The sequence below is a fragment of the Schistocerca piceifrons genome, chromosome 1 (genome assembly GCF_021461385.2).
Source record: "Schistocerca piceifrons isolate TAMUIC-IGC-003096 chromosome 1, iqSchPice1.1, whole genome shotgun sequence".
Classification (NCBI taxonomy): domain Eukaryota; kingdom Metazoa; phylum Arthropoda; class Insecta; order Orthoptera; family Acrididae; genus Schistocerca; species Schistocerca piceifrons.
In genome coordinates this window covers 1,086,020,049-1,086,047,155 of record NC_060138.1, presented here as the reverse complement: position 1 = coordinate 1,086,047,155, position 27,107 = coordinate 1,086,020,049, and the positions used below count along the sequence as shown (strand labels likewise).

At 44.2% G+C, this 27,107-nt stretch overlaps 1 protein-coding gene and 1 non-coding gene across 3 annotated transcripts in view; one reads left to right on the top strand and one right to left on the bottom strand.

Moving 5' to 3' along the window:
• Window positions 1-27,107, bottom strand: part of LOC124798103 (ras-related and estrogen-regulated growth inhibitor-like) — a 589,819-nt gene that overhangs the window by 539,260 nt on the left and 23,452 nt on the right. For both annotated transcript variants that reach the window (XM_047261357.1, XM_047261366.1), the window contains exon 2: window positions 13,208-13,325. In XM_047261357.1, coding sequence (XP_047117313.1) covers window positions 13,208-13,268 — 61 coding nt within the window. In that variant the 5' untranslated portion in view covers window positions 13,269-13,325. The remainder of the gene's footprint in view (window positions 1-13,207; window positions 13,326-27,107) is intronic.
• Window positions 779-853, top strand: Trnat-cgu. The gene has a single exon. It is a non-coding gene; the product is annotated as a tRNA-Thr (tRNA).

Sequence of the window (27,107 nt, the reverse complement as noted above, 5' to 3'; positions counted from 1 at the left end):
AAAGTAATAAAATGATAATTAAATGGACGCAAGAGCTGCAAACAGGCGTTTATATACTTCACTGGGAACATGTTGAAAATGTGTGCCCCGACCGGGACTCGAACCCGGGACCTCCTGCTTGAATGGCAGACGCTCTATCCATCTCTTTTTTTTTCTTTTTAATCTCATTTTGTTCGCTTTCGTTCGTTGCATCTGCTCGGGGCGGACGTCATAAGACATCCGTTGAAGTTCGTTGTTGATCGAATAACTCAGTTTTTTTTATTACAGAGGGCTGCTAACCCTCTGACCGAACACGCTGAGCTACCGTAGCGGTTGTCCATCTGAGCCACCGAGGGCACAGAGGATAGTGCGCCTGCAGGGACTTATCCCTTGCACGCTCCCTGTGATACCTACATTCCCAACATGTCCACACCACTACATTCGTAGTGCGCCTAATAGATGTTTGCCCATCATACTCATTCCTCGTGGCAGATTAATCTACCAAGTCCCGTACGAGTTCGGGCATACCGTGTGCAATCGCACAAGAAAGTCAATGGCAGGGAAACCATATTTTAACTATATATGACGGTAGTATCTGTTCCCGAAAGAACAGTTACCATTAATGACCATGCAGCTTTGCTAGAATGAAATGATAATTAAATGGACACCCTCGCTCCAAACAGGCATTTATATACATGTATTAAGCGCACTACGAATGTAGTGGTGTGGACATGTTGGGAATGTGGGTGTCACGGGGAGCGTGCAAGGGATAAGTCCCTGCAGGCGCAGTATCGTCTCTGCCCTCGGTGGCTCAGATGGATAGAGCGTCTGCCACGTAAGCAGGAGGTCCCGGGTTCGAGTCCCGGTCGGGGCACACATTTTCAACATGTCCCCAATGAAGTATATAAACGCCTGTTTGCAGCGAGGGTATCCATTTAATTATCATTTCATTCTAGCAAAGCTGCATGGTCATTAATGGCAACCGTTCTGTCGGGAACGGATACTACCGTCATATATAGTAAAAAAGTAATAAGAAAGAAGACTTTCGTCACGATATTTACAACGGTCAGTGTTTATGTACAAGAGAGAAACCAAGTGAGTTACACAATGTTCACTTCTAGGATGCCATATCTGATACTCCCTTTATTTACTCCCATTGTAATTATCTTTCACTCAAGACACCTTCAGCTTCTATCAAGACTGCTGTATGTTACAAAATTTCGAATTCGCTCTCGTTTTAGCCTACTTCCCACAGGTATTGCTTCATAACGCTCCAAGAGCAAGCGAGAGGAATGACCTTGAACGCAGAATTCACTGCTGCTTGGTACAAAAACAATGCTAAATTTCACTATTGCCGACATATTCAGCAACTGCGTTGATACTTAAACCTTATCGTTTATTTTGCCGTCTTAGGAGCACATTTATGTTTGTGGAATGACTAGTTTCGATGAAAGTTGATTATCATCAGGTACATGTAGCTGTGTAATGAATCCGTCATTTGCATACGGAACTAGGTATCATAGTGCAGGCTGAAAATTAGTTGATGTCTCAGTGCTTTAAATACTAGGCAACAGATGACAACATCTGTGGTTCTTCTAGGCTAATCCAGTGATTTTTATCTGTCACTCATTACTTCATTCACGTCTCGTGGGGCTGTTGATGTGAAAACTGTCGAGCTGCACCGTGGTTCGAATTTCATATTAAACTGAAGTTTCTCCTGAGTGAGTTTGATGGTTGGAGGAAGTCAAGAACATACCACCTTCAATAGGACCATATTTAGTATAGCACTGTGGCGATAAGGTCACAAATGTGATTGCACGAAGCTAGACGTCAAATAATGGCGTGCGCAGTTTCGACCGAGTGTACCGTACGTTTTAGCATTGCTCACTACGGCCACATACATATTTGAATATGGCTCACGCCACCTGTAGGGAAACAACAACTGCACCCTCTCCCCCCCCCCCCCCTTCACCCAAAGATATGTAGTCCAAGAAATAACGATTACCTTACTTCTGCGCCGGCCGCTGTGACCGAGCGGTTCCAGGCGCTTCAGTCCGGAACCACGCGGCTGCTACGGTCGCAGGTTCGAATCCTGCCTCGGACATGGGTTTGAATGATGTCCTTAGTTAAGTTTAAGTTGTTCTAAGTTCTAGGGGACTGATGACCTCAGATGTTAAGTCCTATAGTGCATAGAGCCATTTGAACGATTTTGAACCATACGGCTTTATCTTTAACTGCTACACCTGCTCAAATGAATCCTGTCACTCACTGAATAAGCGGAATAATGAGCTTCTGTACGTATTTGTTTTAATTTTGCGAATGTTCCATTAAAGTACATTGTTTCCCTTGTACTTGTCGGACAGCTGACAGTGATCCTCATAGTTAATAAGCAAAAGATGTCGTATATGTAGATTATTATCACAATTTCAGGACTGGAAATATTCCTAAAACTGAATGATTTTGCTACTCAGATACGTCTTATAATGGAATCAATAACCCATTCGTATTACGATTCTCTTTCTGTTCACGCAATTTAGTAATTAACTGCTCACGGTTTGGGTACACAGTAGAATTTTTTAAAGCCCATCACATTCACCACTAACTGCAGCAGTATTTTATCACAACTGCGTGTTCACGTGTAAACAGTGTGTAAGAACATTTGTTTCACTGTTTTTTGTTAAGGATGTTAACACAGATAATAGTTCATGTAATTAACATCATTTCTCGAAGTACGGAGCTTCGCGCTCATTTAGTCTTGCTGAATTCATGTATTGAAAAGACTCATACCAGTCAGTGACAAGTCCGCTTTACCAAAGTTCTAGAATCTTCTGCTGACCATTTAACGGCATACAGAACCTCTACCTGTTTACCGTCTCATCATATTACCGCCTCTCCTCAGCCATTTCGAACACTTCGGCATTTCCTATACTATCCGCAAACTAGAGTGCAATAACCCCACTGTCTCCCCTCTGATCACCAACCTCGGTAGTCCGCCGTACCTTTAAAACACGTTCCACTGTGTCTACACCTCCACACAATCCATATCCTGTCCTAAAGCAACTTCAACAAACTCCCTCTCCCAGATAATAAGATCCACCTGGATATATGCCCCTTCTACCACCTCTAATTCTTCCCAACCTCCACATCAGCGCTCCTCTCCCCCTTTCCATCCATCTCCATCGCTTTTCTCTTGTACCACTACCTTACCCACCTATCAAACTCCTCCTTACCGTCTACGCACTATCCACCCCAACACATATCTTCATATCCATAGTTTTCCTACCTGACAGACTCCAATCAGTTGTCGGCGAGAGCAGCGTAGCTTTTCTCACCTGATGATGGCGGCCATGTGCACCGCTGAAATATTGTGCTCAGATGACAGTTTGATCCAGCTGGAAACCCGACAAGAATTTGATAGACCCCTATCTCTTCTACCTACACCCCTCAACCCCATGGAACATGCTATCTCCTTCCGTATATTACTTCTCTCCCAGTACAGGTCCTTCAGATTTTAAGTTGCAGTGCTTCAGTGCCCTTTCTTAGAAGAATTAACCATTCCGACATGAGTTTTTAACATGTATATATTTTCGTTTTTCAGCTGGCCTTTGATTTTTCTAATTTAAAAAGAAAAACAATCTTAATGTGTTTTTCTTATGTTTGTTAAGTTTTCAAAATGCTGTTGACTGAAGAGTGGAATATTGTACCGCTGACTACGCCCGTTCCCCTCCACCCTTCCAATTTCCCCTCCGCGTCCATATGGAACGATGGGATGAAATAATAATAAAAGAAAAGGAAAGCAGTGACATGTATATATGTCGGAGGAATTTAAAGTTTTACACCTTATGAAGCAAAATTATCACTTAATAATGGCCTTAAGGTTGAAACTGCGGTAGTGAAATAAATATTTTCCACAGTCGACGGCGAATATTATGTCCTTCAAAAAATTTTGTAATGGTTTCTGTGGTGTCACCGCCAGACACGACACTTGCTAGGTGGTAGCCTTTAAATCGGCCGTGGTCCGTTAGTATATGTCGGACCCGCGTGTCGCCACTATCAGTGATTGCAGACCGAGCGCCGCCACACGGCAGGTCTAATCTAGAGACTCCCTAGCACTCGCCCCAGTTGTACAGCCGACTTTGCTAGCGATGGTTCACTGTCTACATTCGCTCTCATTTGCAGAGACGACAGTTTAGCATAGCCATCAGCTATGTCATTTGGTACGACCTAGCAAGGCGACATATTCAGTTACTAAGTCTTCTGAACAGATACTATTGTGACTCATGTACCGTCAAGAGCGACGTTTATCATTAGTGGATTAAAGTTAAGTATCAAACAAATTACGTCCGCTTTCTGAATTCTAATTCCTTGTCATGTTCCAGACCTCACGTCAGTATAGTTCTTCCCTCCTCATGCCAGCCTGCGTGAGCTAAAACTCGAGCATTTCGGCCTCCTCTAGTAACACGGTGTTGGCTCTTGTGCCAACACAACAGTTTCGTACATTAGTTCAGCTGTGCCTGCAATGATTCGCAGAGAATATTATGACAGAATCTATACAACAGATGAATTTTGATTAGAAACCCAAAACATGTTTAGTGTAAAAGAACAGCATTATTGCTGTTGCAACACTTACGTCTTTTGCTGTATGCTATAATTATATGTAAATAGGCAGAAGGCTTCAGATGTCAGTGGGAAGTAACATGACAGCCTCAACCAGACCTGTTTTGCGTTATTGCTGTGTACCGTGTAAATGAACTCTTGAATGTGTAACTAATGAGCTACTTCGCTATAACTGAGTGGTTATCCCACTTCTGCTGCTGATAAAGGGGTTAACGCTTAATGACCTGGTAAGAAGCGAAGTGCTTACACTTAGTCTTAATAATCCCCAAAAAAACAGCCACTTACAATGACCTTAATGGCGCCAGGATATTAAAACCCTAACATAACCATTTTAAACGGTATTTCTTTCGAGAGGAAATTGCCGCTGTACCTAGCGGGTAGCGCTCGGGGACACGCCAAACTGGAACCTGGCCAGCGTGCTTTCAGACCGTACAGCCGCATCCGGTGCCGGATGATCAGCTCAATCTCGGAGCGAGAGAGCTGGCACTCTGATGCAAAACAACAAAATACTGCGCTTGGCGCAGTGATTTGGGAATTTCGATCATAACAGTTTGGGCAAGATTCGACGTCGGAGGCCGGCAATTTGCAGCCGCGGAACGGTGGTGTGGGCATTGTTTAGGCGTGTCGGCACCAACCCATCGGCACGGACTGCGAGGGCCAGTGCAGTAATCCCCGCATTGGCGCTTGCTTTCTCCGCCCGGCCAGTGGTCCACTGACCCAGCGCGGCGCTGTGCCGGCCCATTACGTGAGGTTATTCCACCCTTGTGTGCTGCGTACACGCATGCGCCTTCCGCTGCCCCCACCAGGTGCCCACGAACGACGGTGGTCGCCGCCGACACTTCCCGTGCATTCAGTTCCGCCTCTGCGCTACTTCCCGGCTGGCCTAGCTTCCCCAGCGTAGACTGACGATTCAGCGCTATGACAAGTCGTATCGGAGGAGACAGGGGGTGGACAAAAGTATGGAAACACTGCGAGAAATGCATGTTTCAACATAAAAGCTGATTGTAGCTAGGTCTGCTTGGTGTACTTTCCTATTTGACCACGATGATGTCCTCAATATGATGGTAAGTGTCAGTCATGGTCAGAAAAGTGTTCTGTGTAGTTGTGAGTATATTGACGGAGACGACAAGGGAAGCATCTGACCTGTTAATCACGGATTATGATGAGTCTTAGGGATGTTGCAGAGGGGCCTTTTCAATGGCTGAATTTTCATGCAACGATTCCGAGAAAATCGATATTGAAGCCTTATGGGTAGCTGCTATGCCTATAACACTATCCATGTTACAACCAAGCGAGCGAGCGTAGCGCAGCGGCCGAAGTCCACGTCTACCATGCCAGCCGTACAGGTCCAAATCCGGCACATGTTTTTAAATGTTATCCCACAGAATATTATTATATTATTAAAATTATTAAGGGGGTAGAACCCCAAACGGGCCGACTTGGAGCAGGAGAGGCATCTAAGGACATTTTAATTTCCAGTGTCTATACTTTTAGAAATAAATTCATAAAACTTCGTCAGCATCACCAGGAAGGATTCAGGATTCACACGCATTGCAGTAGAAGTTCGAAAACATAAGAAAATAATTTTTTTTTACTTGCGAAATTTCATCATTTTTTCACTTACTAATGGCTGCATTTGTAGCTATAGGTACACTTTTCTTCATAAGTTACAGAGATTCTTCGATGGATTTTGCACAGCATACATACCATACTCACAGGTGTATGAAATTCTAGAATTTATTTAATTTATGAAAAAACGAATGAAATGTTATATTTTAAACTTCATGTTTAGAAAAAACACAAATTTTATCGCTAATTACCTCAATTTTTACCACAGTTTTTAATAGATTTGGAAAATTCTAGAGTTTCAAACACCTTTAAATATGGTTTGTATGCTGTACAAAATTCATCGAAGAATCTCTCTTACTTATGAAGAAATGTGCACCTACAGCAATAAATGCTGCCATTAGTAAGTGAAAAAAAATGATGAAATTTCACACGTAAAAAAAATTACTTCGTTATGTTTTAGAACTTCCACTGCTATGAGTGTAAATTCTCAATCCTTCCTGGTGATGCTGACAAAGTTTTATGAATTTATTTGTAAAAGTATAGACAGTGGAAATTGATGTCTTGTGGTACCTCTCCTGCTCCAAGTCGGCCCGTTTGACGTCCTACCCCCCTTAAAAATAGCCATTTTTGCGTCAGCAAATTCATTAATAAGTCAGTCATTACAGCAAACTTTCCTCAAATGTCTATTTCGTGTATTACAAAGTAGATTACAGAACCGGTTGGCTCCCTATCGTTGCGTCGCTTGTTGTACAAGCACAGAATTCCTGATGGTATTTGTCGTAGAAGCATCCGAAACAAAAATTCGTAGAACTCCAAGCTCATCTGATGAAAGCTGCGCAAGGATTTTTCAGAAGCGATCCCCGAAAACACAGAGTTTTAATCGAAAAAGATTGTTATTTCTTCTGTCAACTTCGATGCGAACAACTCGTATTTGGTCTTCGCCGTGAAAGCTGCTTTAGTAAACTGATGCAGACTTAAATAACGTATTTTCATGGAATATTCCCTCGAAACGATTACCCTGCTAGCCTTACCAAGTCGGGAGCATTTTGCATTATTTTTCGTGCAAATTTTTGCTCCCTGTAAAAATAAAGATTACAGGGTTGGCGAGATTGCGTAATTTTTGGGTCGGATATTTGTTACGACGCAAGTGCTAGCTTTTCTGTCATCTACAAAGATTTGATCATAAAATGTCTGATCAGTCTGCCCTCCCCATGAATTACTAACGGAAAGAAATTTTTCTTGTCCCACGTACGAAGGAATAACATATCGCATCTTAAAACACTTCGTACTTTCGTGAAGTTTCCTAATTTCGTGCAGGTCATAATTACATTTTTGAATATGTGAGTCAACTCGTCGACTTTTTTGAACAGTCTGACGAAGTTTCCCAGATGAAAAATAAGGGAATATCTTACCTGACGCAGTTACAGTGTGCTGTGCTGAGAAGGAATGAAAGTCTAGTTCAAATCTTTTTCTTCATAGGGTCGGTTTTCGCTTCTTGTTCCGCAAGTATTTATTGCATGGAGATTGGTACTGGTGTATGTACACTAGCTTTATATCCACGAATTAATTTTTTACATTGAAAATTGATTTATAATAATCAGAACACACAAGGGGGTCAATGAACACTGCATAGTAGATCAAAACTGTACACACTATACATTGTACACGAATAAATAAAAAGACGCTTACACGTACACGAAACTGTTCTATCTGTGACATTCTGCAAAAAATTTAAAGTATTGATGTTCCCGAACCCATGCTTCTAGTCAAAATTTTCAAGGAGTTTCCCTTGGCTTTAACGGAAAGGCCGGTACACGATCGTCTCTAATGGCCTCGTCATCGATGAGACGTTATATCTTCCTTCCTTCTTCCGGAACTGCAAATCCTCTCCCAAATACACACAGCTGGGAATTCCTCTATTCCACTTTCACTCGCCTGCGATTTAGCTGGAAAGATTCCACAATCAGTCAGCACTAGAACAGCCAGCTCTACCTTTGGGGGTGGATAATCTAAAGGTACCAGGGGTAAAATACAGGGAGCGAAAGGTTATTTACAATTTGTACAGAAACCAGACGGCAGTTATAAGAGTCGAGGGGCATGAAAGGGGAGAAGTTGTTGGGAAGGGAGTGAGACAGCGTTGTAGCCTCTCCCCGATCTGTATATTGAGCAAGCAGTAAAGAAAACTAAAGAAAAATTCGGAGTAGGTATTAAAATCCATGGAGCAGAAATGAAAACTTTCAGGTTCGCCGATGACAGAGACAGCAAAGTACTTGGAAGAGCAGTTGAACGGAATGGACAGTGTCTTGAAACGAGAATATAAGATGAACATCTACAAAAGCAAAATGAAGATAATGGAATGTAGTCTAATTAAATCGGATGATGCTGAGGGAATTAGATTAGGAGTTTGCTATTTGGGGAACAAAATAACTGATGATGGTCGAAGTAGAGAGGATATAAAATGTAGACTGGCAATGGCAAGGAAAGCGCTTCTGAAGAAGAGAAATTTGTTAACATCGAGTATAGATTTAAGTGACACGAAGTCGTTTCTGAAAGTATTTGTATGGAGTGTAGCCATGTATGGAAGTGAAACATGGACGATAAATAGTTTGGACAAGAAGAGAATAGATCCTTTCGAAATGTGGTGCTACAGAAGAATGCTGAAGATTAGATGGGTAGATCACTTAACTAATGAGGAGGTACTGAATAGAATTGGGGAGAAGATGAGTTTGTGGCACAACTTGACTAGAAGGAGGGACCGGTTGGTAAGACATGTTCTGAGGCATCAGTGGACCACAAATTTAGCATTGGAGGGCAGCGTGGATGATAAAAATCGTAGAGGGAGACCAAGAGATGAATACACTAAGCTGATTCAGAAGGGTGTAGGTTGCAGTAAGTACTGGGAGATGAAGCTTGCACAGGATAGAGTAGCATGGAGAGCTGCATCAAACCCGTCTCTGGACTGAAGACAACAACAACAACAAAAACAATGGAAAGGTAAAAATAATAATAATAAAGTAAACTTCCTGAAACATCCTTAGCACTTGCATGGTGGAACTTCTTCTCTTTACCATCCTCAGTCATTATGTAGTATACGAGGTACATCGAAGTTTTATTTTTTCCTGTATCAAGGTGTAACAAAGTTGAACCTTACTGTCAGATTAAAACTGTGTGTCGGACCGAGGCTAGAATTCGGGACCTTTGCCAAAAAAATGGTTCAAATGGCTCTGAGCACTATGGGACTTAACATCTGTGGTCATCAGTCCCCTAGAACGTAGAACTACTTAAACCTAACTAACTTAAGGACAGCACACACATCCATGCCCGAGGCAGGATTCGAACCCGCGACCGCAGCAGTCGCGCGGCTTCGGACTGAGCGCCTAGAACCGCTCGGCCACCGCGGCCGGCGGGACCTTTGCCATTCGCGGGGAAGTCCTCTACCATCTAAGCTACCCAAGCACGACACACGACCCGTCCTCACATGTCTACTTCCGCCAGTACATCGCCTCGACGACAGCGTAGATCTTACAGGATGTCCACTCTGCGCATAACTTTTTCTCGTTTCTGTATGCTCTCAGAATGTGGTGGCAGTTCATCGCAGTGTTTTAATGCCATCGACGGTCCGCCAGCTTAGCTGGGTGGTAACGTGCTCGCCTCTCATCCAAGCGGGCCCGGGTTCGATTCCCAGCCTGGTTGGAGATTTTCTCCGCTCGCGGAGTGGGTATTGTGTTGTCAAGATCAAGAAAACACTCACAAAGATCCTGGTAAGACCTGATAGACTCCTCCGTTAAAAGTGGAGATTTTTTTTCTGGTGATGGGTACGTCGTCCTCTGTCTTCAACGGAGTTGCTAGGAAGGTGGGCCAAACATTGTGTCTGAATCCTCTGGCTAAGAACAACAGCGACAGAATGGCCCCTTGTACTACATGTCGCCTATACACCTTCCTGAGGTCCGCAGAGTGAGTGGGGAGGAGGCCGGTTTTTCGCGGAGCACTGCGGTGTGCGGAAGGCAGTCGCCGCAGTGGCGGGCGGTGACGAGCCGCGAGCGGACGGCCCGGCGAGACAAGGCGGGTATCGGTTCTCGGCGTAACCGGAGCCGGGCGCGCGCTCTCCTGTTACCGGCCGGCCAGCATCCGGTAGAGCCAGCCGCCCAGCGCCCACCACGCACACACACCGCTGCGTTTACCCGCGCCACTGTCAACACCGCCTGCCGGGGCAGCCGCTCCCGGGGACCTGGCCGTCTTCCGGTGCTCCCACCTGCCACGTCGGGGGAATACGGCCGGTTTACCCGCGTGCATTACGTCCATGTCTAAATAGCGACCGCACGCTGTTCGGCTCAGGATACCTGCTGTCACTACTGCTATGAATTTCACAACGACTGACTCTGACTTTGAGCTCATATTCTGGTTACGTTGCGTGACAAATTACGTCACTTTGTACCCCATCGGGATCGTGGATATGTACAATTTTACTTGGTGTATGAAAATTACATTTGAGTTGAAATGCGCGGTAATATTTAAGACACCGACCGAGGTAGCTCACGGCTGGCACACTGGACTCGCTCTCTGGAGGACGACGTTTCAACCCATCCAGATTGAGGATGTCAAATGAAACACCTTTCGGCCGTCTAGCTTCGAGACTAATTTTATTTGGCTACCAGTTTCGGCGATTTACTGCGCCATCTTCAGGCCCCTGATCGACGTGTTGGGAGATTCCACCTCGGTTTTGGTCAAAACAGGGCCCAGCAATACTGCTAGTAGTAAACTACTGGCCATTAAATTTGCTACACCACGAAGATTACGCGCTACACACGCGAAATTTAACCGACAGGAAGAACACGCTGTGATATGCAAATGATTAGCTTTTCAGAGCGTTCACACAAGGTTGGCGCCGGTGGCGATACCTACAACGCGCTGACATGAGGAAAGTTTCCAACCGATTTGTCATAAACAGACAGCAGTTGACCGGTGTTGCCTGGTGAAACATTGTGATGCCTCGTGTAAGGAGGAGAAATGCGTACCATCACTTTTTCGACTTTGCTAAAGGTCGGATTGTAGCCTATCGCGATTGCGGTTTATCGTATCGCGACATTGCTGCTCGCGTTGGCCGGGATCCAATGACTGTTTGCAGAATATGGAATCGGTGGGTTCAGGACGGTAATACGGAACGCCATGCTGGATCCCAACGGCCTCGTATCACTAGCAGTCCATATGACAGGCAACTTATCCGCATGGCTGCAACGGATCGTGCAGCCTCGTCTCGATCCCTGAGTCATCAGATGGGGACGTTTGCAAGACAACAACCATCTGCACGAACAGTTCGACGACGTTTGCAGCAGCATGGACTATGAGCTAGGAGATCGTGGCTGCAGTTACCCTTAACGCTGCATCACAGACATGAGCGCCTACGATGGTGTACTCAACGACGAACCTGGGTGCACGAATGACAAAACGTTATTTTTTCGGATGAATCCAGGTTCTTTTTGGAGCATCATGATGGTCGCATCCGTGTTTGGCGACATCGCGGTGAACGCACATTGCAAGCGTGTATTCGTCATCTCCATACTGGCGTATCACCCGGCGTGATGGTATGGGGTGCCATCGGTTACACGTCTCGGTCACCTCTTGTTCGCATTGACGGCACTTTGAACAGTGGACGTTACATTTCAGATGTGTTACGACCCGTGGCTCTACCCTTCATTCGATTCCTGCGAAACCCTACATTTCAGCAGTATAATGCACGACCACATGTTGCAGGTCCTGTACGGGCCTTTCTGGATACAGAAAATGTTCGACTGCTGCCCTGGCCAGCACATTCTCCAGATCTCTCACCCACTGAAAACGTCTGGTCAATGGTGGCCGAGCAACTGGCTCATCACAATACGCCAGTCAGTACTCTTGATGAACTGTGGTATCGCGTTCAAGCTGCATGGGCAGCTGTACCTGTACACGCCATCCAAGCTCTGTTCGGCTCAATGCCCAGGCGTGTCAAGGCCGTTATTACGACCACAGGTGGTTGTTCTGGCTACTGATTTCTCAGGATCTATGTACCCAAATTTCGCGAAAATGGAATCACATGAGCCGGCCGGTGTGGCCGTGCGGTTCTAAGCGCTTCAGTTTGGAACCGCGTGACCGTTACGGTCGCAGGTTCGAACCCTGCCTCGGTCATGGATGTGGGTGATGTCCTTAAGTTAGTTAGGTTTAAGTAGCTCTAAGTTCTAGGGGACTGATGACCTCAGCAGTTAAGTCCCATAGTGCTCAGAGCCATTTTGTAATCACATGTCAGTTCTAGTATAATATATTTGTCCAATCTGCATTTGTTCTTGGTGTAGCAGTTTTAATGGCCAGAAGTGTAAAATAAGTTTGGACATTTGACGGCTGAAAGGTGTTTTATTTGACATCCTGATCGAACAGCAGAGTCCCACAACCATCTATGAAAAGATGGACATACACATCAGATTTAGGTTTCCGTGATTTCCCTAAATCGCTCCAGGCAAAGGCCGGGATGGTTTCTTTGAAAGGGCACTGTTGATTTCCTTCCCCATCTTTCATACAATGCGGGCTTGTGCTCCGACGACGTCGATGTCAATGGGACGTTAAACTCAATCTTCTTTCCTTCCAGTATCTAAGAGAGTGCGAATTTTTTCCAGTGTTTTTCGAGCTCCGTGCCGTAATCGGTAAAACGGAACCCTTATAGGACCTCTTTGTTGTCCGTCCTTCTGTCTGACTGTCTGTCTGTCTGACTGTTAATAACCCTCCTCCTCAGGAGAAGGTAGTCGTGTCAGGTTGAAATTTATGTCGCATACAAAGACGTACAGTCCTTCGGCGTTGTAAAAAGTTGAAGCTTTTAAGTCAAAGCAGTCAAAAGATACGGCCATCTATGTTACAGATTTTGATACTCGCAAACATGGAGCATTTTATATAATAGAGAAAGAGTACACTTTGTGCCCACATTGATGAGGTAAGTAAGGCGAGAAGAATGGACTCGAGCAGGAGCTTACGGCGTCGCTGAGCAGCTGATGCTGTTTAGGCAGGCTGCAGTACTCACCGGACTTGCCGACTCTCGCGCTGCCCAGCACCACGACCCGGATGCGGTTGAGGTTGGTCATGGCGCGCCGACTCGCTCGGTTACCCAGAGCCTCCTCGCATCACCACACGGGCACCGCCTGCGGCACACACCACACACACGTTGATGTTAATGCAACGGCCCGTCTCCGCCTCTACAGGGTAACGCCTCTCCGGCACGGAGGATTATCCGGTTGAGGCGTCTCGACTAACAGCGGTGCGTTGCAGCACAATGGGGCCGTTGTTAGTCGTAATGTAATTGCTTCGGTCCTTACCTTTCACCTGCCCAGGCTGGCCGTGAACTCTGACGAAGGAACCTGGTGTAGGGGATCGAAGACAACAATCAACAACCTCCTACACAGCGCAAACAGTGGCAATCACGAAGGCTGTCATGTACTCTTTAAGACTGTACAGTGAGAATATTTTCATTATTTCTGTCAAAGGGCAGGCACTGGAAAAACAAAGCAGTAAATTTGTTATCGACATAGTCTGCGAAGGACTGCTGTCGAAGGAATAAATATATTAATCTGCATTCAACAAAATCCGACGTGGGCATCTGTGTGACTAAAGTGTAGGCTAGATGGGAATCTAATACACTGAAGCGCCAAAGAAATTCGTATAGGAATACCTATTCAAATACAGAGATATTTAAACAGGCAGAATACGACGCTGCGGTCGGCAACGCCTGTACAAGACAAGTGTCTGGCGCAGTTGTTGGATCGGTTACTGCTGCTACAATGGTAGGTTATCACGATTTCAGTGAGTTTGAACGTGGTGTTATAGTAGGCGCACGAGCGATGGGACACAGCATCTCCGAGGTAGCGATGAAGTGGGGATTTTCCCGTATAACCATTTCACGAGTGTATCGTGAATATCAGAAATCCAGTAAAACATCAAATCTTCGACATCGCTGCGGCCGGAAAAAGACCTGCAAGGATGGGACCAACTACGACTGAAGAGAATTGTTCAACGTGACAGAAGTGCAACCCTTCCGCAAATTCCTGCATATTTCGCTGCCATGCCATCAAAAAGTGTCAGCGTGCGAACCATTCAACGAAATATCATCGATACGGGCTTTCGGAGCCGAAGGCCCATTCGTGTGCCGTTGATGACTGCACGACACAAAGCTTTACTCCTCGCTGAGCCCGTCAACACTGACATTGGACTGTTGATATCTGGAAATATGTTGCCTGGTAGGATGAGCCTCGCTTCAAATTGTATCTAGCGGATGGACGTGTACGGTTATGGAGACAACCTTATGAATTCATGGACCCTGCGTGTCAACAGGAGGCTGTTCAAGCTAGTGGAGGCTCTGTAACGGTGTGGGACATGTGCAGGTGGAGTGACATGGGACCCTGCAGTCTAGATACCACTCTGACTGGTGACACATAAGTAAGCAGCCTGTCTGGTCACCTCCATCTGCTCATGACCATTGTGCATTGTGATGGACTTCGGCGATTCCAGCAGGACAATACAACACCCCACACGTTCGGAATTGCTACAGAGTGGGTTCAATAAAACTCTCCTGAGTTTAAACATTTCCTTGATCTCCAAACTCCTCAGACATGAACATTATCGAGCATATCTGGGATGCCTTGCAACGTGCTGTTCAGAAGAGATCTCCAGCCACTCCTACTCTTACTGATTTATGGACAGCCCTGCAGGGATCATGGTGTCAGTTCGCTCCAGCAATACTTCAGATATTAGTCGAGTCCATGCCACGTCGTGTTGCGGCACTTCTGCGTGTCTCGGGATATTACGCAGGTGTAGCAGTTTCTTTGGCTCTTCAATGTATATCTGGAGCTTACCTTGATATTCATTCACCATGCACCGACTTCTTAAATCAATTAAAAGTCAGTTCCGAGAGGGGAAGAGATATCGTAAGCATAAAACATAAAAAAGGTAAATGTTATGGTTCGGTTCAACCCCAGACACTTCACTTACCTTCGATTCACAACATGTCGGTACGGCGCAGAGCTGTAGGAGGGGACAAAAATATGAAAACACTGGAAATACATTAAGATGCATAATATGGTGTAGGCAGTTGGAATTCGAAACAGCTTCTAATTGTCTTGGAATGAATAAATACAAACCCTTACGGTTTTCAAGTAAATTTTACATCGTTTTCCTCCAAAATAGTGGAGATGGGTAACAATAATGCACCGTTCTCTCCAAAGGACACCACAAAGGCTAGTTAATATTTACACCTGGTGACTTTGGTGGCCAGGGGAGGTAAAAAAAATTATCCTCATTCTCAAAAAGCCAGTTTGAGAAGATGCGAGCTGTGTGAAAATGGGTCCTGTCCTCTTGGAACACAGTATCACTATTGGGATACGAACACTGTACCATGGGATCGACCGGATCAGCCAACCTGGTCACGTAGTCCTTGGCAGTAATGCGTCCTTCGAGAGTACCTTTAGAGCCAATGGAATACCACGATAAGGCGGCGCAAACCGTAAACGAATACTCACCATTGGGACGTGAACTCGGTCAGAATGTGGAAACGATGTGAAATTAGACTTTGTTCCGCAGCTACATAGGTCAGATTTTATGCCTTCGGCACCACGTTTTCCCGTTACAGTTTCCGTGGAAGAGAGCGGGCTTTTATTGAGTGCTCCTATTACATTTGCTGGGATGTATATCAATTACAGCGCACATGCTGGATACTAGTGAAATTATGATTACAATGAGTACTTTTATATGGCCAATACGCAATTAAAATGGAAGTTGGCAGGTGGATACTAACTACAATACTACCCATACAGCCGCAAGCCACAATCCAACATCACACTACTGAAATAAAAGGTAACTTACGCTCCCCCTGAGGATGAGCCTGAAACTCTCGAAAACTAGTTTATGGGAATAAACAAATATTTTAAAAAGTTACTAGTCGCAGTGGTCTGCATAAAAAGTTTTTATGCAGTCTGTTATTTTTCACGCTAATTTCGTGAATCTACAGTGGAGTGCGATGCCATTTGCATGTTGTTATAAATGAACCAAGAAAAAAGGAAATAGAATTCGTGTTTATTTGGAATATAATAAGATTTTCTCCTCCATACAGAATCCAAGTATCATCTGTTGAACCGATCATCGTGTAACGTCTAACACCTAAAAAACACGCCCGATAGAATTCTAGAGTTTCATCCGGAGTATTCTAACTTAGCCTGGTGACATGGGAATCTATGCCGATGGTTGTTCCTTGGCGTCTGGAAAGTGTGCTCGAAAGGAGAAACGGTGGCGTGCTGCCTGATAAAACAGGATATCTGGCTGATAAAACTGGATCATATTTAATCAAAAAGTAATTAATTTCGAAATCCTTATTGGGTTTGAATCGGCACTAAATTGCTCTTAAAATCTGGAGATTCTTAATAGTATTTTTCAGTATCGAATCTGATTGGCAGAAAATTATTATTGGCTTACAAGTAACCTGCACTACTATATAATTTTTGCAGGCTACTGATTCTCAAACATAATGTACAGTCTGTTAACATACATATTTTTGCTCTAAATATAGCAAAATAATATGGAAGCGGACAATCTGTGATATTCTAAATAACACAAAGAAATGAAATGTAAGTTATTATTTTGTGGCCATACGGAAATAATAAAGATGTTAAAGAACCGCAAATTAAACACACCTACCAGTGACATCCACTACTATTGACTGCAGCGTTCCTTGATACTTTACTGTGTGGTACGTAATATAGTATAACTTTACACTGATATCTCCAGTTATAAACATTTTGTAAATAGCTATCTTCAAAATTTGAAGGCTGTATTACCAAACATGTGAACAGTAAATTTGTGTTCTCTTTTTCTTTTCTTTAATGGGGTTTTGACACCTCTGACTTCTTTTGTTCTTCATATTACGTTACGCTAGAAGTCATAGTACGATATTTACACTCTCATCAAATTTGATATTAATTTGGTATTAAGATTTCCAATATTTCAAACAGTAAATCATGCCCATTATTTGACTTTGATAAGATTGTGTCACTTAAAAACACATGTAAGTCATTGTAAATGCTACTTATCGTGTCTGTTCACATTGCCGCACTAACACTAAAGTGTTTTCTGTTTGTGGGGTGTGATACATTTACTAGCTGATTACATGTGATTGATCGTGATCAAAGCTTTGAAACTGGTCCCTCGCGAGCGTATTAAGAACAAATGTTTTCACTAAGTACTGTGTCCGTACGTATCACGAATTGATATGCCTGATAGGTTTTTGTAATAAGGTGTGTACACTGTTAACTAGAATAGCACAGTTGGATATCACACTTTTGGGGTGACTTCTCGCTTCTCTACTGGATGTGCTCACTTTTCGGACTCTATAGAGAGTGTGCAAAATAACACCGAACCCGGTTTCTGTGGGGAGACTCACATACATTGTTCTCTCACTCGCTACGTGCTTTTTTGCGTGTGATTTTCTCATTTTGTTTACATTTTTTCAGCACCACTAGTTCATCATTTTTTATCGCTGCCTCATTTCTCTGCGGTTTTTGAGTTAGTTGACCTCAGTCTTAGGTGTGCTGTCTCATCTGTAACGCCTTCGGTTAACCTCTTTATTTCATCATTACCATTCTTAAAATGTCGTTTTCCTGTGCACCTCAGTACATAGGAGGCCTTCAAGTAATATTCCGCAGGGGCTGTGACCGCGTCGTACGTGATAACGGCCACTAAGGAAGGTTTAAAAAATGGTTCAAATGGCTCTGAGCACTATGGGACTTAACATCTGTGATCATCAGTCCCCTAGAACTTAGAACTACTTAAACCTAACTAATCTAAGGACATCACACACATCGGTGCCCGAGGCAGGATTCGAACCTGCGACCGTACCAGTCGTGCGGTTCCGGACTGAGCGCCTAGAACCGCGAGACCACCGCGGCCGGCCACTAAGGAAGGGACAATAAGTTACGATAGAACCTTCCGCCGGATTCTCCCATAGCAAACAATAAAATTTAACATCAAATATTTCCAGCAATAAGCATCTGCAATCCCTCCACCCTGGTTGCTGTCGCACAACACGCTTTCAAACAATAGATGTACATAAACGAGTTATAATAACCACAAATAGTCGCACTGGTCAAGGCTGCCTGCAATAAAATCCAATACGTCGAAATTTTTTCACATATGATGCTGTCACACACTGACGAATTTTACTAAAACTTCAGTAGATTTTCAGACATGCTTCTTTCGTTCTCGCTAATTTTGCACTTGTGGGGAAGGAAGGAAGTAAGATTGGATTTATCGTCCTGTCAACATCGAGGTCATTAGAGACGTGGCACAAGCTCGGATTGTGCCAAGAATAGGGAAGGAAATCAACCGTGCGCTTTCAAAGGAACTGTGGTGTGCGTCCTGTAAGACCTTCGCTACACACAACATCAGATTATTTGACTTGTCGCTCTAACGAAGTAGGCGAGTGTCAGCAATATGTCTCGTGGTCTTATCGTGGCGTGTTTATCTTCTGTCGTTAGGTCAGACGATAGAAATGCCACTTGCACGCTTAGTGTAGCAGATTGACGGTGACCAACTTTAAACAGAACTTGATTAATTTTCACACACATTTATTAAAATAATAACAATCATAAACCTTACTTAACTTGATTCTGGACGCTATTTACAATTGACAATCTGAAGTTCCTTTGGCCTTGGTACGTTAATCTTATTCTCACATATCTCTGATACTTGACAAAGTGTCTATTCATTTATCTTCATGGCTATGTACAGGAATATGGTAATCTTGTTAGGCGCAGACTGAAACTTGACTATAGGCTGGTACAGACTAATGCAGTCTGGTACAGACTAATGCAGACTGACTAATCGGAGGTCTGTACACTCGTTATAATACCTCGCGCGTTCAGGTATCACTGCGCGAGTGTGATCCGCGAGGAGAAAAGGTTCTACGTTAGCAGCAATCTCATTGGCTGCGTTACATATTAATACGCGGATCGGCGGAAGCAGAATTTGGTCCGTCTCTAGGCAGCGCCATCTCGTAGCGCGGAGACGGACGAGCGCCGCGCCTGCGCTGTTGTGTCAGCGGGGCGCGCTCTAGTGGGGATGTTGTGTATTCGCTGACTACGCGGAACTATGTACACAACAGGAACCATGGAGGCATTTGCTTGGAACGATGTGGGAAAATCACGGAAAATCTAAATATGGATGGCCGGACGCGAATCTGAACCGTCTTTCTCCCGAATGCGAGTCCGCTGCGCCAGCTCGCTCGGTCTTGGCGGTGGTACGTGGGTTACGGACTGTGGCCCGTAATAACGTGTAACAGCCTCACATTTGATCGTTTGCACGGGGTCACATGCGTGCGCGCGTGGCTCCTCGAACGATTGCTTTCCACGCTACGCAACGCACCGCATTCCCATTGTCATGCGAGGCCATGTGTCGCCGCGCCGCTATCAACGTCACTGGCGACCCGGTTGTCCATACTGCGTGCCGCGGCTGATCGCCGTCGCGCCCCAGGACACGGCAGGTCTGTTGTCACAACGCTTGCTCACAACAGCTGTCGCAACAGGCAAGGAAGCCACTGACTTCTGTGGATGAAGCAACAAGTATGGAACTATACCGGGTGGAGAACGATATAGAATAAATGTTATATTCCGATATCCAGACTCTGTCCTCCAATTTTAGCTAGTCAGAGGCCAGAAGAGGTCGAGGCTGTGCCATGGACATAAATTGCGACAGAAAGTCTCGTATGCGGCCTGCGAGCAAAATACAAATGACGAGCACTTCTTCCATTACTGCTGAATGGGTCGCTTGAAATGTGCAGATCACTGTTTGTACAACAAATTGTATTTGACGCGTTCTGGGCGTACCCAATCTTCAGACGTCATTTAAAATGTCTTCATACGAAGTATAGCGTCACATGCACACGCCCTGAACATCAGTGCTCACCGCTAGTTGTGTTGTTGGTATGAATCGATTTAGTTTTCTGTTTGAGTGTTTTCTCAAAAATATGAGTCAGTCAGTTTTCAGATTTTCGGAGAGAAGCAATTCAATATTTCTCCTTTTTTTTGTTTTTTGTTTGAAGAACCTGATTAACAATTCCTTCTGTTACTTTCTCGCTAGTTAGTTTAAGTGCCTGTATGATAAGGCCTGTGTTAATCTGTCAGAAAAACACTTCCATGGTCCTAGAGAAAACCGTGGAGTTCAAAAATGCAGGGATTGAAATACTTGTGCAACAAATATTTAGAACTTTGGATTAAGTCCTACGCTGAGATGAATAGGATGACAGAGGAGAAAAAATCGTGTCGTTGCGAATCAAACCAGTCAGAATACTGATGTAAATGAAACTGGCTGTGACGTTTGAACAATGGGGACAACTTTACAGGGGAACATTCCACAAAGTAAAAGGGAAGAGTAGCCTATAATGTATATATTTCAGGAATTGTGTGGTTTCCACACAAGAGACGGTTATATTCACGAGTTGCAGCACCCTTTACTGTTGAATCCCAGTGGGCGTCACGCTTCTATCCGCTGCCAGAGGGGGGGAGGTGACTTGGAATATCATCATGAAGTGTGCGTATGACACTTCATATAGGAAACCTCACGTTTCCCAGCAAACAGAAGGATTTGTCGTGCAAATATGTCGTGCGAAATGCGGAGTTGTACCTCGCCTGTTGCATGTCGTGTAAGGACAGAGCTGCCAGAGGTTGAGAAGGAAGTAAGGTTTAATGAGGAATAACACTGCGGTTGTGGGAAACAATACCGCCAGCGCGTTTTCCATTTGAATGAACCATAAACTGTAGTGCATGGTATGAATGATATGAAGCGGCCTTTATGATGGAAACGAAGACATTATTTGTTCCTTATACTTTCTGAGATTGTCTCCCATAGTTCTTCCGCATTCCTGGCTACCATCCAATTTAGGTATACAAGCAACGAAAGCAGTCATACTGTATCTCCGTAAGCTAACTGTGATTGCCAAATGTCTCTTGCTAACAGCATGACAGAGTATCCTTAGAGCTCATAGAAGGTAAATTTGGTATTTTTTACGCTTTCAGAGGGTCAGATTAATGTGCAGAGAAAATACGTGGCTTTCGATTACCGTTTTGACAAATCTGAATGGAATTTTCCCGAAAAATGAGCTCATACACCAAATAAATAACAAAAAAATCTTTCGTTAAGCCACTCAGAGGAAGAAAGGCTTGCTGCACAATAATGATATTTTCGAACATGGAAAGCATTACACTCGCTCAGAGATTCTAAAACAAGACTAATTGCTTCTGAGCGCTGCTAAAGCAAAAAAATCAGTAAAAGGCGGAGAAAAAATCCAAAGTATTTCTACATTTACTACATAGCTAATTGCGTATAAAGTAAAACGTAAGGAAGGGCAGACAATTTTACGTACCACCACGGATAGGTGATACGTTAGGAGTTTCTAACCTGGAGAAAGGAAATAAAAGATTAGATAAAGAAATACTTTTGCTGCAGATCATAGTTGACTGGGCAATTCAGTGGCTTAGTATTTACGGAAATTTATACGTACAGCGAAAGGTTACAATGTACTACAAAAGGAAAACATGAAATTTTATGTCCATAATGACGCAAGTTAAGAGTAAATAAGAGATCAATTCCGTATGATTCAGCTATGACACAATTTAACCAACACTGTCGATGAGGTATCAACAGGGTTTACATAGTTTAACTGTACGGGGTAACTGAGCTACATGACTGTGGCCCTTTCGCATACGTCACAAAAGTTCAGAATCAATCGCGCTAAGACAGTACATCAAACTGTAAATTCCGCCCTTTCAGAGTTCTCCCATTTATTGGCTCTTTGCATCTATGATTTCAATTTCACAATATCATTTTGCATTTCAAAATTGTTACGAAGGTCTCTTTATTGCTATAGATTGCTTGAAATTCTGTTTGGTCTGCTGTATATTATTATTATTGCTGTTGTTATGTCATATGAGGCCGGCCGGAGTGGCCGAGCGGTTCTAGGCGTTACAGTCTGGAACCGCGTGACCGCTACGGTCGCAGGTTCGAATCCTGCCTCGGGCAAGGATGTGTGTGATGTCCTTAGGTTAGTTAGGTTTACGTAGTTCTAAGTTCTAGGGGACTGATGACCTCAGACGTTAAGTCCCATAGTGCTCAGAGCCATTTGAACCATTTTGTCATATGAGAATTGGAGGGAAGACTGTTTGCTGTTGCATCTTCTGAAAAATGCCATAAATGTGGCAGCCGAAGTTTATCGCAGCGCTCAAAGCATCTCGGGGCTGCGATTCAGAGTGTCGGTAACTACCCGTTGGCGCTAAGCATAACCGTTATAAATTAGAGTTGCTTTAGAACTCGGCAGCGCGCAGTTTCAAATCCTAATCCAACCATTCAAAGTTTGGTTTTCCCTGGTTTCCCTAAATCACCCAAGACAAATTTCGCGATGATCTCTTTGAAAAAGACATGGCCGATTTCCCTCTTCATCCGTGCGACAATCCGATCTTATGCTCCATTTGTAATGACCTCGATGTCAAGGAAGGAAAATTGGGTTTAGCGTCCCGTTGACATAGAGGTCATTAGAGACGGACCAGAAGCTTGGATTGTTTCAAGGATGGGGAAGGAAATCGGCCGTGTCTTTGCAAGGGATCCATCCCCGCATTTGCCTGTAACGATTTAGGGAAATCCTGGGAAACGTAAATCTCGATGGACGGACGCAGGCTTGAACTGTCATCCTCCCGAATGCGACCTCGATGTCGACGGGACATTGAACCCTAATCTTGTTTCCTTCCTTCATGTATCATTTCATGAATTTATGATAAAGGTGCGCGATGGAATCCTGCCCGAAAAAATTTTTAGTTAGTTTTCTTATCTTTGAGACCGTCAAACTTACGAAGAAATCTCAGTACGCTACCTTGAGATTGAATGTCACGTCATCCATCATTTCACTAGTTAAGTACAAGGCGAGACCTTTCGCAGTTGATGTCTTCACAACTTCTGTTGTTGACACAGTCCAACTCGTTTACAGCGCCCGAAGGTAACCTCAGATAGATTGATTGATGAGAGGGTAACCTGTAGATGCCCTGCGGAACAAATGGTACATGGAAACGTTGACGCTCGCATGACTTAACTTGCCCGTCATCTTCTCAAAGGACGATTGAAATGATCCCTGGGTCTGAAGAGAATTTTACCGAGGGAACAGTACTGCTAGGTACCTCGTTGTGATAATAGTGCTAACATCGTTATTTCTAGTGCCGTTTCTTCCAACTTCCATTCTTTAATAAAGTCCAGAAAATAAGAACACGGCTTACATCACAAAAAAATATATGACTGTGCGATTCCTTGTAAGTTTAGTATCGTTTTCTTGATCCAACTCTTCTTGAAGTTCTGCAAGTAATTACCTTACATAGCTTTCCAGAGAGGAAAAACTTTGTCACTTTCAGAGTGGCACATATGATGTGATACGTATATCTACGAAGCAGTGTTGAAACCAGCCCATTCCATAATAGGTAAGAAGCAGAAACCGTTTCAAAGAGCAGGACGATGCCTTTCATCTTCTAATATTCAGTAAAGCCCTACTCGTCAGTTAGAGTAGGATTTATCACTTGCGTCTTCTGTGTTCTCTGCGTGAATGAGACAGAGCTACAGGACAGACAAGTGGCATTCAAAGATACGTGACCTCGAAACTTCGGATCCTAGTAAGTTTTCACAGAACCTTTTCCTCTCCTCAACTCTGCAGACATCTGTATGATAACAGTATATCTGCTACTATAGCGGAGTGTGCGCTGATATGAAACTTCCTGCAGAGTGAAAATTTCATTCTGGAAACATCCCCCAGGCTGTGTGTCCGCAATATCCTTTCTTCCTCAAGTGCTAGTTCTGCAAGGTCCGCAGGAGAGCTTCTGTGAAGTTTGGAAGGCAGGAAACCAGGTACTGGCGGAATTAAAGCTGTGAGGACGGGACGTGAGTAGTGCTTCGGTAGCTCAGATGATAGAGCACTTGCCCGCGAAAGGCAACGGTCCCGAGTTCGATTCTCAGTCTGGCACACAGTTTACATCTGCTAGGATGTTTCATATCAGCGCACACTCCGCTCCAGAGTGAAAATTTCATTCTCTATATTGTAAATAACTCGAAAAAAAAAGGGATTTTCGGACATACGTTTACAAGAACCATTTCTCTTGTATCGCTGTAAGGAGCGTATCCCCAAAGTATTTCTGAAACACACTGCATATCGAGAAAAGTGGCGGATCTAGAACAGAACCTTGTCGTACTTTCAATTTATGTGGTTCCTGACAAATTCAGATCTTCTCAGTATTTGTTGGTACTGGCAGAAATGCTTCATTTTGGTTTTTGACGGCCATTTGACTACTGATTCTCTAAAGCAAGACTCTGAGTTCCTAACCAATATTTTACTCTGCCATAAACGTCTTGTACAAACTAAGGAATTTATTAAGGTCAACCCACAGTTGTCTCGAACAAGGAGCTGTCAGAACCAACTCAGTCCTGTTTTAAGTATTATCTAGACCAGGGCTTCCCAAACTGTGTTCGGCGGGACAGTGGTGCTCCACGAGACGTAAGTGCTCCGGGAAAAACTATTAATAACACGGTGCTTTTTCCAACGATACTAATTACTTTTTTAAATTTTATTATGGTTTCTGAGTTACTAAGGCAACGGCCTTGCCGCAGTGGATACGCCGGTTCCCGTGAGATCATCATGGCTGACCATCCAACCGCCATGCGCTGTTGCCATTTTTCGGGGTGCACTCAGCCTCGTGATGCCAGTTGAGGAGCTACTCGGCCGAATAGTAGCGGCTTCGGTCAAGAATACCATCACAACGACCGGGAGAGCTGTGTGCTGACCCCACGCCCCTTCTATCCACATCCTCCACTGAGGATGACACGGCGGTCGGATGGCTCCGGTAGGCCACTCGTGGCCTGAAGACGGAGTGCTTTTTTTCTGTGTTACTAATTATGATTTGAAATTGAAGTTATCACTGAATAAAACAAGTTTTTATCGTTTCTTAAAATTTTAATAATTTTCAAAATAAACAAGGTTTTCCATCGCAGTGACAGGATTCTCAAAGTGTTCCGTCAGAGTAAATGTTGGGGAACCCCTGGCCCAGACCATGGGGTTGTCAGACTAGCTGTGACGGGCAACAGGCCAGTCCGAGCACACGCCGCGTGCTGCTGTGGAAAAGCGCGCCTCGTCACTCACAGTCGGCCAGCTGACGGCTGTTCAGGAGGCTGTAAGGCAGCCAGCGGATTCCTCCGGCTGCGGCGCCTAACAGCTGTCTGATGGCGAAAGCAGCCACGCGAGCATCCTCGCCTCGTGGAACACGGCGCCAGTACAATCGCTGTCAGCGCGCGGCCGGAATAACAAGCAGCCGCACGCTCGTCTCCCCCTCCGAGGACACCAGCACTCCGTCCCACCGCAGTACTTCACACGTACACCATTCCGGGTAAACGTACAGCTTCCCTAAAACTTACTCCTATGCAGTATAAAACACCGGGTACATCACTGGGAGACCATAACTACGGAGATTCTGGAAACTAGGGAAGAACATTAAAGTGCTATAGATGATAGTAGTTGACGGAAAGTCATCGAGTAAAACAGAAGTGATTTCAGGCGTTCCCCAAGGTAGTGTTATAGGCCCTTCGCTGTTCCTTATCTGTTGTTGTGGTCTTCAGTCCTGAGACTGGTTTGATGCAGCTCTCCATGCTACCCTATCCTGTGCAAGCTTCTTCATCTCCCACTACTTACTGCATCCTAAATACTTCTGAATCTGCTTATTGTATTCATCTCTTGGTCTCCCTCTACGATTTTTACCCTCCACGCTGCCCTCCAATGCTAAATTTGTGATCCCTTGATGCCTCAGAACATGTCCTACCAACCGGTCCCTTCTTCTTGTCAAGTTGTGCCACAAACGCCTCTTCTCCCCAATTCTATTCAATACCTCCTCATTAGTTATGTGATCTACCCATCTAATCTTCAGCGTTCTTCTGTGGCACCACATTTCGAAAGCTTCTATTCTCTTCTTGTCCAAACTATTTATCGTCCACGTTTCACTTCCATACATGGCTACAGTCCATACAAATACTTTCAGAAACGACTTCTTGAAACTTAAATCTGTACTCGATCTTAACAAATTTCTCTTCTTCAGAAACGCTTTCCTAGCCATTGCCAGTCCACATTTTATATCTTCTCTACTTCAACCATCATCAGTTATTTTGCTCCCGAAATAGCAAAACTCCTTTAGTGCTTTAAGTGTCTCATTTCCTAATCTAATTCCCTCAGCATCACCCGACTTAATTCGACTACATTCCATTAACCTAGTTTTGCTTTTGTTGATGTTCATCTTATACCCTCCTTTCAAGACACTGTCCATTCCGTTCAACTGCTCTTCCAAGTCCTTTGCTGTCTCTGACAGAATTACAATGTCATCGGCTAACCTCAACGTTTTTATTTCTTCTCCATGGATTTTAATACCTACTCCGAATTTTTCTTTTGTTTCCTTATCTATATAATCGATTTGGGAGACAATATGAGCAGCCGTCTTCAGTTGTTTGCAGATCACGCTGTCCTTTATCGACTAATAAAGTCATCAGAAGATCAAAACAAACTGCAAAACGATTTAGAAAAAAATTTCTGAATGGTGCGAAAAGTGGCAGTTGACCCTAAAAAACGAAAAGTGTGAGGGTATCCACATAAGAGCGAAAAGGAACTCGTTAAACTTCGGTTACACGATAAATCAGTCTAATCTAAAAGCCGTAAATTCAACTGAATACCTGGGTATTACAATTACGAACAACTTAAACTGGAAAGAACACATAGAAAATTCTGTGGGGAAGGCTAACCAAAGACTGCGACTTATTGGCAGGACACTTAGAAAATGTATCACACCCACTAAGGAGACTGCCTACATTACGCTTGTCCGTCC